The sequence below is a fragment of the Fusarium tjaetaba genome, assembly GCF_013396195.1.
Source record: "Fusarium tjaetaba strain NRRL 66243 chromosome Unknown NRRL66243_c0000250, whole genome shotgun sequence".
Lineage (NCBI taxonomy): Eukaryota > Fungi > Ascomycota > Sordariomycetes > Hypocreales > Nectriaceae > Fusarium > Fusarium tjaetaba.
This window is the reverse complement of record NW_023501446.1, coordinates 25,368-43,202: the sequence shown is the minus strand read 5'-3', so window position 1 is coordinate 43,202 and position 17,835 is coordinate 25,368. Positions and strand designations below refer to the sequence as shown.

The following is a 17,835-nucleotide window of genomic DNA, read 5'->3' as shown; positions in this document are numbered from 1 at the left end:
GTGACAAAACAATTAAAACATAAGCATGGAGAAGGAAGGATGTCGATGAAACCTCAGTCTTGGCAGGGCGATGCAACATGTTTTGTACTCCATCATCTAAAACACCAAAGATGATCATCGCCAGTACTACAATACAAAAGTCGTGCTAGACCATCAAAGGCATTCCGGGTTTTCGGCACGCTATCGTACTGGATAGGACGGCGATACCCAACACAATGGCACAGGAACTTTTTGCAAAAGGACCCAACCTGCCAAAAGTTCCTGTCTTGTTCCCGATGTTATTTGCGGTTGGCCACAGGCCGGGCTCATTTCGTATCTGATATCGACTGCAAGACATGCGACACTTTTACTCGCCCCATTCGATATCAACCAAGAATTGCAAGCCAGTGACATGTCCCCTACTACCAGCACCTTGCCCCCTTCCCCGCAAGATCACGCGTCTTTGAGGGCAAGTTTGCAACAAAAGGTCCTGGTAAAATCGGCATTTATGCGAGGTGACCTGCCAAGACCGGCTAGATCAGCCGAGCTCGCGCTGGATTGGGCAGTCAGTCCCATTTTCAGACCCTGGTCTATCAAGCCATCTATCGCCGAGTTAGCCGGGAGTCTCGTTTAAGTGCCGATGTTATTAATCGTTGATATTAGCAATCCTGGGGGCGTTTCATATGCTTAATGTTGTAATTTCGCATTGACACGTTGTCACGTCTTGAAAAAACGTGAGATTTTACGTATGGTTTTGTCGCGTGCTGACACGGGTCTTGCACGGGAATAGCCGTTAGTAACGGTCTATACGAAAGAGGCGAGAGATAAGCCACTCGCCTTCAAGTGGCACAGATATGGAAATACGGCTATCGGCGTCCCGTTGCTAGATCGGCCGCTCAATACAACACCAACGTGTTCTAGTGCGCCATCGAAGCTGAGGAACTTCTGTTTTGGATGCGGGCGACTTATTAGACGCCGGTGCCGGTTAACCGGTCCCCTTATCCATCACGACCCCATCCCACGATAAGAATAGCCTTAGGTTAACGTTCGTGGGGAAGGTGATTTCTCAATTCATCGTGCTATAACCTTCAATACTTCCAAATCTGTCATGAGGAATGCAGCCACCAATTTCTGGGGACATGCAAGCAAAGCAGCCAGTGATGATCGTGGAAATGAATATTTTATGTACGAGAATCTATCTAATAGGCCATTCGCCACCGATTTTATCCAGCCGTAGCGTAGTAGTACAATCCATCAGAAGGATTCCGCGCAGAACTTCTGTTATCATTACAACACCCGCATTTTCCTCAATCCTTCGTCATAGACATCTCTCACGCCACTGTAATACTCTCCTTCTACTGGCTTCTCGATATCAAGCTCCTCCGTACCGAAGCCGAGATGTCCGACTGAGCTCTCGTCACTCTTGCCCATCGACATCCTCCCCCATTTGATCTTTCGCCTCGACACGTCTCTGAGTTCTTCTACCTCTTCGTCGCCTATCAGCCGAGCGCTCATGCTGTCGTACTCGTTGCTCCTCATGCTCATCTTTGACGTTGCACGGCTAAGAGATTTGAGTTTTGTAGAGGGGTAGTGGCAGGCTGCTGATATAACTGCCGAGTTTGCGCCTGCGATAACCATCACGCCTGGGAGCTTTACAAAGGCGAGAAAGAGTGGCGTGATGGCGACTCCGATCGATGTCAAGAGACCGACCAAGATAGCCTTGGATGAGAACTGGAGACCGACTGTGACGTCTCGTTTATACGGATATCCTGGGGCGTATGCTATGGTGTGTCAGCACTTTAATCTGGGTAGCTAACTATTTTAGGAACCGATGCTTACCTTCGTAATTGCTCACATAAATACAGTTGGAGTAGATCCAGTGGAGCCCAATACTAATAATGATCAAAGGAATCGAGAACCGATAAGGAAGCTGAAGACGATACGTCGCGTTCTGCGACCCGCGCGGTTCAGTGACGCGCAGAGAACGAAACGCAACACTGTACTTTGACCACTCAAACTCAGCTAGCATGCGTGTGAAGAGGCCGTTGTACGCCAGGTAGCAGATGGAGAGGATAAGCTGCGGCGTGTTGGCAACCATGGTGAGTGAGATAAGAGGCAAGTTATCTAGAGCGTTGCTCTTCACGTCTTCGTTCTGCGGCGCGTGCATGAATTTAGAATCGCTCCTGTTGATAGGGTTAGGCCTTTCGTGTGTACTAACAAGGAGAGGCGACTTACAGAGATTGACCATTGATGGCGATACTTAGCATGACTGAAGCCACGATGAGAGAGCATCCGATGAGCAGAGATGACAGCACCCAGATACTTCGAGGAACAGCCTTTCCAAATCTTCGTATTGAGTTGTTCTGCCACTGCCTCGGTCCCTGCAACCATTTATAATTCTGATTCATCTCCCCCAACCTCGTCGGCGTCGGCTTTGCCGTCTTTCTTAGATCCTCCATCGTCAACGTACACATACCCCTCGTCTCCTCATCCGGTCTCGAAATAAATGACGCAATCGCATCGCCCGGTGTCATAAGCGGATTCTCATCCCCCCAAACACGAAGTTTCAGGACCAAAAGACACAGCATGGTCTTGAAGAGACACATGATGCAGACAATGAGCAAAAGACTGTTCGCTATGCTCAGTCGACACGGCGCTTCATACTTCTCCGAGTAACACCGATCAACCTGCATGACACGATACTTGGTCTTGAAAACCCTTGGATCTGTGATGATGGCACCAGATTGAGGATCAAAGATATTGCGCGTCCCTTGCATATCCCACGTTCCGAAGACGTTCATGTAATAGCGTGAGGCTGGCTGAGTGCTGCCATATTCATCTGGTGGAGTAGATACCAGATAACTGGGCTCGGGGTTTGACAGGTACTGGTTCGTACTACTGCTGCTCTGAGATGTCCTTCCGGTGCGTGTAAATGCGTCCACTGTCCAGAGAGGATTTGTGACGTTGAGATCGGCTGTGTTTGTGGTGTTTAAGAGTACATCAGCTCGTTTCCACCCAACTGTCTCATTTCGGTATATATCGTCAAAGTCGTAGATTATCATCATCAAATGTCGCCAATGTGTCAAGGCTTGTTGCGGGTTGTTGTATCGATGGATACAGTCGGGCAGATACATCTCAACCCAATCTCCATCCGTCGAGTTAACGACGAAAGAGTCATTGATGGGCTTTAGCTTCTCCAGAGACTCGGGGTTGCCGTTGCCCTGTGATTGATCGCTGTAGTCCAGTCTATCGTAGTAGGCCTGAGTGATTGAGGGAAGTCCCTTCCAGCCTCCTTGGATGAGTTCCGGAGAACCAATCATGACTGTGAAGCCATTGGTGCCTTTACTCTCGAGGACGCAACCGTTGAAGACGAGATGAAGAGGAACGGAACTCATGGAAAAGAGAGACCAGAAGAGGATCTTTCGCCAGCCCAGAAAACGAAAGTTCTTGAGTGACTGAACGCCAATCTCTAGCCAATGACCCGAACGATGCGCAGCGTCGACTTCAGCTCTCGTCGGCGCAACAAGACCTTGCATGAAAAAGTTGGACGACGCCAAAATACCCGTACTCACAATATTAATGAGCAAATGAATCCACAAGTTCGCCTTCGCAGTGGTATCGCAGTTCCCCTTGTACAAAACACTCTGGCCCAGCGCATCACCAGCATCCCTCCCGCTGGTAACCGCATCGTCTCCATCGTCACGCTTCAGCGCAAACAGCGACACGAAAAGCGTGACGAACAGGAGCGTCGTGAGCGTACTCACGAGAATGGTGAGGTACACTGCTGTGAGCTTCCATCCCGAAAAGCGACTAAAGCAGCCCATGGTGAATGGCTCACCCAGCGAAGGGGGCTGATGCGGAGAAGTTTGGGCGTTGTCCAAGGCAGACAGATCAAATCAGCCCTACCAATCAAACGCGTGAATCTCTAGTTAGACAAAAGCACGCGACAAGCTCGGTTACGAACTTTGGGGCCGGCCTTATGGAGACCATGAGAATCCTCCGGAGGATCAGGTATTCAGAAAAGGCTTAGAGAGAGAGAATGCATTTGTAATCTGAGGAAATGTCCTTCTTCCAGGTTTCAATAAGGTATCATTGGTATTTCGTCATCCGATTTCTTTTTTTACTTCTTGCAGAGAACATCCTCACCCAAACCGTCGTGGCTGCGCCGAAGGATCAGCGACGAGGGGAGAAGGCCAGTAAGAGCGCTTCGGTTAATGTGATGGGGTCATTCGGGGTTTCACTACATTCCATATGACAGAAATAAAAATGCAGTATCCGAGTATGAATGGAGGAGAGGCGAGAAGGATTTTGTCACTGCCCCTGGTTTAAATTGACTGCCCCCAAATTCCCGCTCTTAGTTAGGAGAGCGAGGCTGGTTATGCAGTGAGATTTTGGTTCGAAAACGGGAGGCTCGGGAGAACGGAGTTTTAGATGACCCGGATCTCGAAATAGAAATGCATGAGAGAGGAGAGAGGTCATTGATCCGGGGACTTTTCGGCTGACTGATAGATAAGGTTGGTGGGCTTGCTGTGCCTCACAGCTTCACAGAGTGATGACGTAGTGTATTACCCTGTTGACTCGCCCTATGCTAGAACATGTTAGAAGCAGAATCTTCACGATAAACAGACAAAGACTATGTGTATTTCCAGAGCAACACTAAATAAATAAACACTAAATAAAGAAAGCCATTTATCTTTCCAAGAACAATGCATTGTCTAGATTAGATCATGGACTACGTGGTTATGGACGCGATTGACGTGGCTATAAAGTTAAGCTTTAGGTTGTGAAAACGTGTGATGAATGAAATCTGATCGATAGCGCATTTCACGAGCTTGCCATAGCACCTGTGTTTAAAAGAAAAACCAGCCATAATAATAAAGAAAATATTAAAAACACATCGAATAGGACTTACGTATCACGATAGCATACTGAAACTTAGTTGACTCGAACCTTTGACAGATAGCAAATATGAAAAAATGCCCACCGAAAGCCTATTCATTTTAACTTTTTTGTTAGAACTTTCATTGTTTACCATGTATTATAAAAGAGTCTGTCTATACCGGTCCTCCCCACTGATTTCTCTCCTCCTCATCTCACCAAACAACCATGACGACCCTATCCTCCGCCCATCTTTGCTCTTTTCCTGAGGAGACCATCGACAGAATATGCCAGCAGCTCTGTCCCTGCTGCAGCGAAGACCCCTCTCCTCGATACTTCCTTCGCTCCAAATGGCCGAACCCGGCTGGTGACAGAAATTGCCTGCTGGCCTTATCTCTGACATGCCAGAAGTTCAGGCGTGTCTCCCAACCGCACTTGTATCATCGACCGATTGGACACGACTTCCTTGGTTTCATCAACACCATCGATGGAACCCCAGCTCTTGGTAAAAATGTCAAGGAGCTTTATGTGAACCTGGACGTAATGGAGTCTCTGCGTGTTCGGTATCTCGACCAATTCATTAATAGGACAGAATATTCCAGAGCAAGGCGGCAGTTACTCGTTGATGCCTTGGATTCCTTCATGCCCGTTCTTCTCTCTTTAACACCAATGCTCACCAAGCTTGAGGTGTATTTCGGGTGTGACCGGCAATTCTCGTCGACCCCGTCTAGATGCCTTCTGAATTTGAAGGAACTCAGTATAACCTTTCCAGGGGCGCTTAACTTATACTACTACGAAGGCGTGGACGGCGTGGCTGGCCTACTGCGCGCAGCACCTCTACTGGAAAGAATTCACATGTCCAACTTCGGCACTCGAATGCCAGGTTTTTATCACGACAATGTCAACGAAATTACACTGACATCATTCTTAATTTCCATCGACGAGATGAAGACCATGATGCGTAGATTCCCAAAACTACAAACTTTTCGGATCAGTACACCATATTTTTGGCAGAACCTATCTCAGGGATTAGGTACAACGTACAAGATTGAGGATGTCCTGATGCTGAGAAGCAATACGCTCAAACACGTCGCACTCGAGCTTCCTGGCCATGGCGTCGATGGCAAACTAGTAATCCAAGATCTCTCAGGCATGAAAGCCCTTGAGACACTGTACATCGACAGCGGCATGCTGCATCGCCGATGGGAGCAGGGCCATCAACCTGCACCAAGGATTTGCCACATGCTCCCAAAATCTATCAAAGAGTTCGGTCTCATGGGGAGCGCATATCCGCTGGTTCATGAAGAAGTTGTGGAGTCAATCAACATTTCGGCCCAGGCATTTCCTCACCTGAAAAAGGTATTTGTTGCGCAGTTTCAGGAAGAATGGCCAGAAGAGTGGGTTGAATGGGAAAGCAAGTATGCCTCGGCTTGTGAAGCTCACAACATTGAACTTTCATCATGGTTGCCTCCAAGCTTACAGAGTCTCATGTCCCAGTGGCCGAATTGGGATTAAATTTGAGGAGGTGCTGGATGACACTGGTTTCTTCCTGAGGATTGAGGTTTGCAACTGTATTCGAAACTCGTTCGGCTGGTATCGTTGGAACAGAAGATACTCTATACCAAGAAATTGTCCTAAGAACTTGCAGAATTTAGAATTAGACAACCAATTAAGCATGTAATTCACTAACCTGCGAACGGTAATTGTCGCGAATTGATATGATGGCTGAGCTAAGTTTGACCGGCCCAATTGGTTCACCTTGGATTCAGTTTGCGGGGTTCACACCATTGTGATCCTTCGCAAGGCACTTGGGACCTGGAGGCTGGGATGACCTTACCTCAAAGGTGATAGACCTCGGTACCAGTCAGGTGGGAGCTGAGACTAAACTTAGTGACAACGGAGCTAGTGATCCCGAAGGTTGTGACCCAGTATAACTAATGCTACCGCCGCTGATCAAGATGGTGATGAAACAGAGTTGTCTTCATTTATCTGAGGATAGGCCTCGGTAAAGATGAGTTGGTGGCCAGCTTAATGTGACTCTTAAGACTCAAGATGGTGTTGGATTAATTTATTCACGAACCTCGGCTCGGAACGAGATGTTGTTAACTTGAAGCTGGTTCCAAGGTTCCGTATTACTTCTCCTCAAACTGGCGTTGACGTTAATGAGCCTCGGTACTGTCTCCGGCTTGTAGCTCAAGATGGTGGTGAGACAAGTCTGTCTTCTCAGTCTAGAGCCAATACGGTGTTTCTCGCGATCATGGAACCTTGGCGATGTTCGGAAACCGGAATGATCATCAACCTAAAGATGTTGTAGTCCGTAGACACTACTGTCGATCCAAGATGTTGTCCCAACTGCGCCAACATATCCGGCGCCGTTCTCCCAAAACAAAATTAGACATACTTTTAGACATATTCCGCTATCGGAACGACAACAAGCTCGAGCGTTCTTGACACCTTCTAGTGTCCGAGCACAAGAAGATCATCAGTTCGTACCGAGTCATGAAAGTCTCAGCTGTCCAAGCCCAAGGGATCAAACAAGCCAGTTTCAACTACAATACGAGAGCGCTAAAACCTGTTAGACTGAAACTAGAAGGCAAAGTCACCATGACCTTGTCGACAATCGCAATCTATCGAAAACCCAAATTCCCGTCATGTTTTTTATGCTCTAGCGCTGAAATACCCGTAATCTGGCCAGTATAACCTTGCACGCGTGCATGGAACTTACCGAACCGAGGTCATTCAACTCTGTTCATTCCTGAGACCCAAGACTCATCAAACTCGAATTGGCATGGGCTGACCACGTTAGCGGGTTTTAGTATGAAACCGGGAATAAATGCGCACTGCCACCATCACCTCTCCTGAGGCCACCAATTCTCGTGGTTTCAGGTATCCCTGTCTAAAAAAGCAACTGTCAAAGCGGCACACCCACCGGTGACCCAGTGGGTAAGCTTAGGTTCCCAACAACGTGGTGATAGGGCGCCGTTTCACACTGCCATATTGCTCTTGTTTCGATGATCAGTGGAGTTGGTCTTGACTTGGCGCAACGGGGCTCATTTCCCGTTTTGATGAGGGCTTGCGAAGAGACTACTGGTTTTGGCGGCGGCAGACAAGGGCTTCTTGCATGACTCGGGAGTTGAGATTGGTGGGATGCGTGGTGATAGGTTTGAGAACGAACGGGTTTGTGCTCTTGGTTTGTTTCCGGGAGATAGAGAGGTTGCTTTGATCTTTGCTTCTTGGTACCGAAAAGTGATCCATCGTCTGTACTCGAGTTATTCCAAAAGCGTTAGACTTGCGAAAGCACGGAAGATGGATGTTTCGTTGACATTTAAGATAAATACCTGAGATAACCTCGACATTGATGGAATGAAATCAAGCCTCTCAGTCATTCACTCACTCAACAGCCTTTCTTTCAAATCCAACTCATTCGTCTTCGATTCTTCTTCGCCTCAACCGCCAAAATGAAGTTCTCCATCATCTCTACTCTTCTCGCTGCCACAGCCTCTGCTCTTCCCGCTGGTCAGGATGCCGCTGCCCTCGAGGCTCGCCAGCTAGGCGGCAGCATCACCCGCAACGATCTTGCCAACGGCAACAGCGGTTCATGCCCGGGCGTCATCTTCATCTACGCTCGCGGCTCCACTGAAGCCGGCAACCTTGTTAGTGACCCCCCACCAAACTCCCCCCCAAGTGACAGATCATAACTGACTCTTTTATTAAGGGAACTCTCGGTCCCCGCGTTGCTTCAAAGCTTGAGGCCAAGTACGGCAGGAACGGTGTCTGGATCCAGGGCGTTGGCGGTTCTTACCGCGCTACTCTTGGTGACAACGCTCTTCCTCGTGGAACTTCTAGCGCTGCTATCCGTGAGATGCTGGGCCACTTCAACGACGCTAACCAGAAGTGTCCTGATGCTGTTCTCATCGCTGGAGGTTACAGCCAGGGTGCTGCTCTCGCCGCTGCCAGTGTCACCGACGTCGACGCTGGTATTCGTGAGAAGATTGCTGGAGTCGTTCTCTTCGGATATACCAAGAACCTCCAGAACCGCGGAAAGATCCCCAGCTACCCCGAGGACCGCACCAAGGTCTTTTGCAACACTGGTGATCTCGTCTGCACTGGTTCGCTCATCGTTGCTGCTCCTCACTTAGCCTACCAGAGCGATGCTTCCAACGGTGCTCCCGAGTTCCTGATCCAGAAGGCTGATGCTGCTGGAGCTGCTTAAGCAGATTGATGGAGGGCGAAGGACTAGGCTGGCCTGTTCTTGCATTTTATGAGGTTTACGTTTTTCATTAGTTTTTGTTTGTATCTACTTCACAGAGGAATGGCTTTAGTGACCATGGACACTGAGACTCAATACGATAGCGCAATCGCATTGACTTGCAAAAGGCTTGCCCCCGGGAACGTGAACTGCCGTGACAAATTGCTGACCATTATCATGACGCAAGATGACCGTTGAGAAAAGATAACATTCGATATATCACATTCTCAGAACATGGTTCAATACGAGCAAGCCACATCGCAATTGGCGGTTTCGTCCCATCTTGTCCCCTGCATGTTGTATCGGAAGTGTCTGAGGTGCCGGCCAGGGGTTCCATGCTGCAGGGGTTGCCATGCACGCATTGCATATGGTAAGCCCCATGTGACGATACATCTGACAGCGGGGGAATTGCCAAGCATGATAGGTACACTTGTGAGGAAATACTTGTAGGATAACTGTGAGATCTCACTTGACTTGCGACAAAGCTCTCACATTGGAGGAATCAGCTTTTGCGTGGGATTACGTTTTTCTTATTTGCATTAGCATCATTGCATCGATAGTGGGGGGTTGTATTATTTGATAACTTGGCGAAAGCCACTGTAGCATCGAGCCACTGCTCATTTCATATCGAATTGAATGATCTGGAAATTAGGTTGTTGCCGCACGCTCAAGGGTTCAAGAAGAATAAGCTTAATCGTATGAGAAAACACCCCTCGGTGTCTTGGTACAAAGATATCCTGAACAGTGTCGGCTTCTTGTATGCCGAATACGTCGTCTATTTTTAGGCATTGTCTCGTCTATCATGTCTATACTCTCCAGCCTCATTTCACCAAATAGCTGACCTTTGACTTTCCCTTACTCCTCGCAATCTTCTTAACCGTCGTCTCACCACAAAGATCCGTAGTATCAACATGCGTTCCACCGCATGGATAAACCTCCGCCCCAACAATCCTCACAACACGAAACTTGGTCTCTCCAGGTCCCAAAAAGCTCGCGTCAGGCGTAAGATGTTCCAGGCCATTCTTGCGAAACTCCTCAGCGTCCCACCAGTCAATCTCAACTGGCATTTTGGCCGCTAAAAATTCATCGACTTTCTTTTGAATGGGCTCTTTGTACTTTCCGTCGATGAGGCCTTGGAATTCGCATGATGCGGAGTCGGGAAAGTGAGAGGCTTTCAGCTCTTCGAAGCCCTCGACTGTGTCTTTGAGGAGATGGTTGACTGCTGAGCCGAGGACGTGACCGGCGGTGTGATATCGAGAGTAGAGAAGGCGCTTCTCAACGTCGATTTCTTGCGTGACCTTGTGTCCTTCCGTGAACTTCTTATCCGAGTCGAATCTTCCGAAATGCAAGACCTGACCATCGCGAACAGCATCCATACGAGCAGACGCAACAGTGAATGAAGCCCCAGCCTCATCCTTTATCTTTCCAATATCTGAGGGCTGACCTCCTCCTTGGGGATGAAAAATTGTTTCTTCTGTGACGACTGCATAGTCTTCGTCGGTGCCTTGCTTAAATAGCTCACGATTCTCAGCCTCCAAGCTGCCAAATGGTCGAATCGCCGTGATCAGTGTTTGCAAAGAATGGAGCTTTGCATTGCGCTGGAAGGTCAGCACAGTTCGTGCCGCTGATGCCATTTTGTGAATGTGAAGAAATAATTCAGGATGATGAGAGAGATGGAAATATGCGAGGGCGACGGAGGAAATAGCTGATGAATCAACGAATGAGAGAGGCGAGCACTAAAGCCCACGGGGTTTAGTGCTGAGGATTCAGTGAATCACAGGGCGCGCCTTTGCAGCTTATCACTTATCTAATTGTTAGTGCAAGACAGCCTAACCTAGAGAAGAAGGTATTTGCTGCTGTCATCACTTTTGGAAACAAAGAGTAGCGAATAGAATGAATGATTATGAAACCTGGTCAATACGTGACTATGTTTTGACGCGGATGTGCATCGGAAGAGCTTCACGAGACCGTTTCATAGTGCCGTGTCGTGCTGTGCCCTCTGGGTATCTATACCACGATATCAACATTTTGGCAACTAGACGAAGAGAGACAGTTCAAGTTCGATTATTTATCAATCACGCAGCACGATGCCTGTTGGAAGATGAGAACAAAGCATATTAATATTTTCTTTGTACATCTAGAGCCAAACATTTACCGCTCGAGGCTGTACTGCCGCTGAGCTAGGGCTGTGAATTGTTTCAATACGTGCCGTGCAGCTGAGGTGTTTCTCCTCACGGAAAACAGTGGAGACTTTCGCAGTCACTTCGAACCTACATGCTACGTCTCAATCACCATGCTATTGCTTATTAAATAAATTAGGCAGCAAGGCAGGTGCTGCCCAATATTCCCTACAACTTATAAAAGAAAGTTAGAATTATATAACCAATATGTAAGATCTGCTTATTAAAGAAGTTATAAGACCAATCTCCGTTTCCTTACATTAATAGTTATCACCACTCAGTATGTGCACTAGCCTTCAGGAAAAAGCTCACTCATGCTTCCACTGCGAGCAAAGATTTCTCATTCGGGATTGCAACGACCCAGAGCCCCTTATTCACTTCGATGGCCCAAAGAGTGATCAGTATTGGAGATTGTGGCCTCCAGACCAAGAGCCGATCACCCTGTCAGAGCTCAAGCAAATGGCTAATCTAGGATGTGCTTTTGCAGAGTACCTTTTTTTGAAGTTCACTTCTCGTAAAGAAGTAGTCTCTGACAATGCCATTGTCAATAGGGTTCCTCCAGCTATGGGAGACACTGAGCCCAACTCCATCGTTGTTACACTTTCAGGAGAGAACCATCACGAAACGAATTCATACTTTACATACATGACAGAACAAGGTCGGACGTCGCGCAATTGTCTTCATGGGTCCTTATCTAATGCATCTAGACAGGAAGTAGTACAGCTGATGAAGTCTCTCAAAGACCTCCGAACTTGTTACCCGCATCACCACACGCTTTTAGTCTGGCAAGAAAATGGGCTCATGAGTGTCTCCAAAATCATATATCTTGCGCAAGTCCATCTGTGGGTTTCATGCCAACAAGGATCATCAAGATACTCGACTCGGGAAAAAGGATTGAGATTATCGAGAGGAATTCCTCGGCTGCCTACGCAGTCTTATCGTACTGCTGGGGCGGCCCGCAACGAATCACCCTCAGCAAGGCTCGAGTGAAGAATGGCCAACTTTCCTTCGATACAAGCACTTTACCACAGACGTTGCAGGATGCAGTTCGTGTTTGCGGCGAGCTTGGCCTCAGCTTTCTATGGGTTGATGCTCTATGCATTATACAGGACGCTCCAGAGGATAAAGCTACAGAAATTGGACAGATGGCAAAGATTTACGAAAACTCGTATGTCGCAATCATGGCTAGCAGAGCAAAGAGTGTTGAGGAAGGATTCCTGCACCCACGGTCACATTTCGGAGCAGACAGGCGCTCTCCTGGCTTTCGTCTTCAATACGAAACTAAGAACGGCCGAAAAGGATCTGTCATATTGGTGGAGGAGTCTTCTTCTCAAACTTACGCTGATCCTCTGAGTCTTCGCGCATGGGCATACCAAGAGTTCATTCTTTCTCCAAGAATTCTTGACTACGGGGAGCTGAGAACAACATGGATCTGCTGGGCAGAACTTAGTCCAACAGATGGATTTCTGTCCACACCAACTTCGTACTGGAGCCGACAGAGGTTTCAGGAAATAATATCTCCCTCTATTGAGGCTAATTCCGTTCCGCCTCGTCAACTGTGGAGCACTCTGGTTCTATGCTATATGCGCAGCTCAATAACCGATCCTTATGACCGCCTTCCCGCGCTTGCAGGTATTGCGGAACGTCTGAATACTATCATTAAAGACGAATACATTGCAGGTTGCTGGAGAAGTAACATCTGGCTTGATCTTCTGTGGTGGCATGAGGACGGTACATCCCGTACGCGACCCGCAAGATACTTTGCTCCGTCTTGGTCTTGGGCGTCCATCCCAGATGGCAACCTTAACTACATATCAACAAGGTCATGTGTTGTCGATGAAGGATTTGAGATACTGCATCACGATATTAAATTATCATATCCTCAATCTCCATATGGTACTGTCACAGCTGGCTTCCTTTTCCTCCAAGGGCGCATTATACCAGAGGAATACTTGCCTGACCTCAGAAATCGAGAGTTCTACCATCATCCAACAAATATTACCGTAAATGGGCAGAACTCGATCGCAATTTCATGCTCCGTTATTCCTGACTATGGTCTGGGGAGTTTTTGCAACAGTAAATATCCCATTCAAGGGCTATGTCTCTGTTGGGACGAAAAGAGAACTACAATTCGCGGTATTGTACTTCAAAATGTTGAATTGGACTGCTATCGCAGAATAGGCCTTTTTACCATCGAATTGGGAACAACAGATCCGGCTTGTCATGATATATCATTTGAAGGATGGACACAAAGAAGGAATATATTTTTAGGAACATGGAGAAAGAGCTTACAAATCGAAAAAATAAAGGTAGTTTAGTAGTTTATATTATTTAAAAAAATTGCTTATACTGTCTATTTAAATAAAGCTAAGGATTTTATAACAGGATTTTTGATGTAAGCAGTGGAGGATGAGATGTCTGGATAGATCCACGGGCCCATGGTAATATACCTACCTACCTTGGGTTCAATTGACAGGGGAGCTCGCCAAACAACCCGAATCATCTCCGTGGCCTGAACTCTCAGTCGAGAGATATACTACAGAAGAGGACTCTAAAGAGTCAAATCGGAACGTTACCGATGTTTTGGTGATGTTATTCGGAAATTACCCCGCATGGAAACTTCCGATGCCTTGGCAAGTGCCGTTGACGTTGCGCAACCACCAAACAGGTATCAGCGGGGTAGAATATTGTTAAAAGCAGTCGATCGACCACCGTTTTTACACGCTTTACTGTGAATCAGAGGAAATTTGCAGACTCTGATAAGTGTATAAAATGATTCTGGATCTCTTCCTTCAACACCCGTGGGCGTATCTGGCAGCAGCCGTTGTTGGACTACTAGCCACAAAGCTCCTCATTAACAAGTATGGCAATGGCTTGAACGGAATACCCGGACCGGCTTTGGCCGCTTTCACGGACCTCTGGCGCTTTCTTGATGTGTATCGGAGAAGACCAGAAGTGACACAGATTGCTCTACATGAGAAACACGGTAGCGTGGTGAGACTCGGACCCAACACGGTCTCGATCGCGGATCCAGCTGCTATACAGACAATCTACGCCCATAACTCAGGTTATACGAAGTCAGATTTCTAGTAAGTGGCCAAGGCGATGAGAAGCGTTGCCTAGGCTGACAAGTGGTAGCCCGGTGCAGCAGACCATAAACAAGAGCGGCAAGAGACTCATCACGCTCTTCACCTCACAAGATGAGAAGTTCCATTCGCAGCTTCGACGTTCTGTATCAAATGCTTATGCCATGAGCACACTCGTTCAATTCGAGCCATTCGTCGACTCCACTACCACCGAGTTCTTTAAACAACTTGACCAGCGATATGCCAACCAGAACGACGTCCTTGACTTTGGGACATGGCTGCAGTACTATGCCTTTGATGTCATTGGCGAGTTGACGTACTCCAAGAGACTAGGCTTTGTGGACCACGGAAAAGACGTGGACAACATCATCGGGAATCTTGAATGGTTGCTCAACTATGCAGCACCTGTAGGTGAATGGAAGCCTCATAGTGGTCACTAAACTGACGGTCATGTAGGTTGGACAACTGCCAATCCTCGACAGCTTACTCCTCAAGAACCCATTAAGGCTACAACTTACAAAATGGGGTTTCACCAACTCATCCTCTCCCGTCGCGATATTCGCCCGCAATCGAATGCTCGCCCGCGTTGATCCTGAGAAGCTCGGCGACATGAAGTTCGACCAAGACAATGGCCGACGAGACTTTCTCTCACGCTTTCTCGAAGCCAATCAAAAAGACCCAGAGTTCATGAGCAACGATAGAGTGCTCGCTCTGACGGTTGCAAATATGTTTGCAGGCTCAGATACAACGGCGATTACTTTCCGAGCTATCTTTTATTATCTCATGAAGAACCCAAGTGACATGAAGACTTTGATGTCTGAGCTAGCAGAGGAAGAAAAGGCCGGCCGATTTACCCGCGAAGATGGTCTTGTTAGTTGGAATGAAGTTCGAGACCTTCCCTTCCTCAACGCTGTTGTCAAAGAAGCTCTTCGATGCCATCCCGCTGCAGGTCTCATGCTCGAACGTATCGTCCCCGCACGCGGTCTTGAAGTCGACGGGCATCATATCCCAGGCGGCACCATTGTTGGAGTAAACGCCTGGGTTCTTCATCGCAATAAGGATATCTTCGGCCATGATGCTGATCGGTGGAGACCGTCGAGATGGATTGAAGCTTCGACTGAGCAAAAGAGACGGATGGAGAACTACATGTTTGCTTTTGGCGCGGGTTCGAGGACTTGCATTGGGAAGAACATCAGTTTGTTGGAGATGTATAAGATGGTTCCTGCTTTATTGCGGCGATATGAGGTAAGCTTTAGTGTCGATTGAAGTGTCCTTTACTAAGACGTTGCGTGTAGCTTGAGTTCCCGTCGGCGGATAACACATGGCATCTGAACAACGGTAAGCTTCACCTATCCGAGCTCTTTCATACATCTGCAAGCACCGCCTTGTGATATACTTTCTTGATACTGACTTTAATCCAGCGTGGTTCGTGAAGCAGAGCAACTTTAATGTTCGGCTTAGGCGGAAGCATAAAGTGTCATTCCTTCCGGACGAGAGACAAGATTGAAATACTGCGGAAGTAAGCAATTGGATGTTTACTACTATGGTCAAAATTTTAATCAATGCTCGTGCGCAATCCATCTTCATAAGCTTTCAGTGGAGTAGCCTATGATACATACGACCATAGCTCGTAGAAAATACGGGATCNNTAGTTGGGTCGGTGACGACCAGCGAATCCCCGGTGTTGTATGTCTTTTTTGAACTTCTTTGTGATTTTGTAGTGTATTGACACGATATTGATGATTGAGATGTCCTAAGTTTTGACTTTCAGTTGGATGGTGTCCATGATGATAAAGTTAATACTGACTCCGAGCATGATAAGATAAGAGCTGCCCTCTTAAACCTTTCCAATTCGCTTCCCACTTCATGCTTCTCCACATTCCCTCATGCAACGAGTACGTACCGCGCCGAGGACAATGTCACCATCCAAGACACGCGCCGAACGAGTTGAAACAGACGTCTTGCTGGCCATCAAGCCCGAACACCTGGCAAACATCATCAGCCGACAGAAGAACCATGAGTATCGCAAGTATCGTCTTAAAGATGGTGTCTCGCGCCTCTGGCTTTACGAGACTGGCAGTGGAGGCGGTCGCTCATCAATCACGTATGTTCAGCACACTAACAGTACTCAGGAACCAGAATAATCCAACTAACTAATCAATAGACACATCGCAGTGATCCCACCAAACACTCGCCGTGAACCAGGTTCTGTGCCGACCGAGCCTTTTGGTATTGGCAATGAAGACTTCAACGCTGGACGCAAGGAGTCCAAGTACGGATATCCGATCCTGGAGCTCTACGAACTTGTGAACCCAGTTACTCTCAACGAAATGAAGACGCGATGGGGCATGGGTGGTGCGCCTATGGGATGGCAGTATGTGGCATCAAATCTCTGGGAGGACAGATGGGGTGAGGATGAGGAGAGAGGTGAGAAGGTGAAGAAATTGTTTTAAAAGATATCCTTGCTTGCTGGACGTTTGGTGTTGGTACCATGAAGACCAATAATAGCTTTGCGCTCTGGGAATTTTAAGCTCGTTCTATCCAATTGTTCTGCCTCAGCCATGCTTCGCACATAACTGGCCACTTTGATACAGGCAAGTCCTCCGGGCTATCCAAGGCAAATCCGTGAGGCGCGTCAGCAAAGATGTGCAACTCGACCGGTGCCCTGCCCTTTGTGAAGCTCTCTGCTAATCGATATGCGTTGACGACAGGTACGACTGGGTCGTTGTTGGAGTACACGATGAATACTGGCGGCGCAGGAGATCGGAGCTGAACATCTGGCTGTACGATATCATACAGTTCTTGCTTTTCTTTGGGCGGTAGAGGTGGCTTGTTCTCAATAATTGTACGGCCAGCCGCATTTGTTGAAACTGGTCCGTAACCCAATATGGCGAACTCAATCTGAGGCATTTCGGGATCTGGCGATGTCCAGACTCGAGGATACTCTGACAGAAGAGCAGCGCCGAGATGACCACCAGATGAGAGACCACAGATGCTAATCCCCTTTGGCGCAAGTCCACTCTCAACCATGATCTTCAGAGCTCTTCTTCCGTCATCTAACGGCGCTTGAGCACCTGTTTCGCTGTTTGGGAAGCGATGCACCAGGACGAACGCGTAGAAGCCAAGACTGTTGAGCCATTTTGCGACGGCGACGCCTTCACGACCGACCATGAGTTGAACATATCCTCCACCTCCGAGAACGAGAATGCCGCGGCCATTTGGGTTTGAAGGACTGTAGCCGAATAAGAAAGGGCGATTGACCTTTGTCACGACGGCGTTGTCGCCTGGAGTGTCGAGATCGAATGCTCCATCGAGGGAGTCACTGCCCCATAAAGGCCAGGATTGATCTGAGTCGAGCATGGTTAGCTGATGACACTCTGCTGGTGTTATGGGAACTGAAGACAAGATTCTGTAAGGGAACCTCAATGGCAAGATATGATGTATGATCGTGGGGTTATGTGTG

General features: G+C 47.9%; 8 protein-coding genes across 8 annotated transcripts; 5 read left to right on the top strand and 3 right to left on the bottom strand.

The window, feature by feature from the left end:
- Positions 1-1,266: 1,266 nt before the first annotated feature.
- On the bottom strand, positions 1,267-3,803 carry FTJAE_10650 (uncharacterized protein; the record flags this gene model as incomplete). Its single annotated transcript, XM_037343515.1, has 3 exons — positions 1,267-1,760; positions 1,819-2,162; positions 2,215-3,803. 3 exons carry the CDS (start codon positions 3,801-3,803, stop codon positions 1,267-1,269), a joined length of 2,427 nt encoding a protein of 808 aa, XP_037202268.1.
- Positions 3,804-5,085: 1,282 nt separating this feature from the next.
- FTJAE_10649 (aromatic aminotransferase) lies at positions 5,086-6,372 on the top strand (the record flags this gene model as incomplete). The annotated part of the gene is made up of 1 exon (XM_037343513.1): positions 5,086-6,372. The coding sequence occupies one exon, from the start codon at positions 5,086-5,088 to the stop codon at positions 6,370-6,372; it is 1,287 nt and encodes a 428-aa protein (XP_037202267.1).
- A 1,943-nt stretch (positions 6,373-8,315) lies between these two features.
- Positions 8,316-9,070, top strand: FTJAE_10648 (cutinase 3; the record flags this gene model as incomplete). Its single annotated transcript, XM_037343512.1, has 2 exons — positions 8,316-8,510; positions 8,573-9,070. 2 exons carry the CDS (start codon positions 8,316-8,318, stop codon positions 9,068-9,070), a joined length of 693 nt encoding a protein of 230 aa, XP_037202266.1.
- An 857-nt stretch (positions 9,071-9,927) lies between these two features.
- Positions 9,928-10,740, bottom strand: FTJAE_10647 (alanyl-tRNA synthetase; the record flags this gene model as incomplete). Its single annotated transcript, XM_037343511.1, has 1 exon — positions 9,928-10,740. The coding sequence occupies one exon, from the start codon at positions 10,738-10,740 to the stop codon at positions 9,928-9,930; it is 813 nt and encodes a 270-aa protein (XP_037202265.1).
- Positions 10,741-11,568: 828 nt separating this feature from the next.
- Positions 11,569-13,293, top strand: FTJAE_10646 (het-domain protein; the record flags this gene model as incomplete). The annotated part of the gene is made up of 3 exons (XM_037343510.1): positions 11,569-11,944; positions 11,998-13,026; positions 13,253-13,293. 3 exons carry the CDS (start codon positions 11,569-11,571, stop codon positions 13,291-13,293), a joined length of 1,446 nt encoding a protein of 481 aa, XP_037202264.1.
- Positions 13,294-14,058: 765 nt separating this feature from the next.
- Positions 14,059-15,763, top strand: FTJAE_10645 (pisatin demethylase cytochrome P450; the record flags this gene model as incomplete). Its single annotated transcript, XM_037343509.1, has 4 exons — positions 14,059-14,375; positions 14,425-14,779; positions 14,829-15,617; positions 15,668-15,763. The coding sequence occupies 4 exons, from the start codon at positions 14,059-14,061 to the stop codon at positions 15,761-15,763; spliced, it is 1,557 nt and encodes a 518-aa protein (XP_037202263.1).
- Positions 15,764-16,288: 525 nt separating this feature from the next.
- Positions 16,289-16,825, top strand: FTJAE_10644 (uncharacterized protein; the record flags this gene model as incomplete). The annotated part of the gene is made up of 2 exons (XM_037343508.1): positions 16,289-16,476; positions 16,537-16,825. 2 exons carry the CDS (start codon positions 16,289-16,291, stop codon positions 16,823-16,825), a joined length of 477 nt encoding a protein of 158 aa, XP_037202262.1.
- A 73-nt stretch (positions 16,826-16,898) lies between these two features.
- On the bottom strand, positions 16,899-17,732 carry FTJAE_10643 (endo-1 4-beta-xylanase B; the record flags this gene model as incomplete). The annotated part of the gene is made up of 1 exon (XM_037343507.1): positions 16,899-17,732. The coding sequence occupies one exon, from the start codon at positions 17,730-17,732 to the stop codon at positions 16,899-16,901; it is 834 nt and encodes a 277-aa protein (XP_037202261.1).
- Positions 17,733-17,835: the final 103 nt, after the last annotated feature.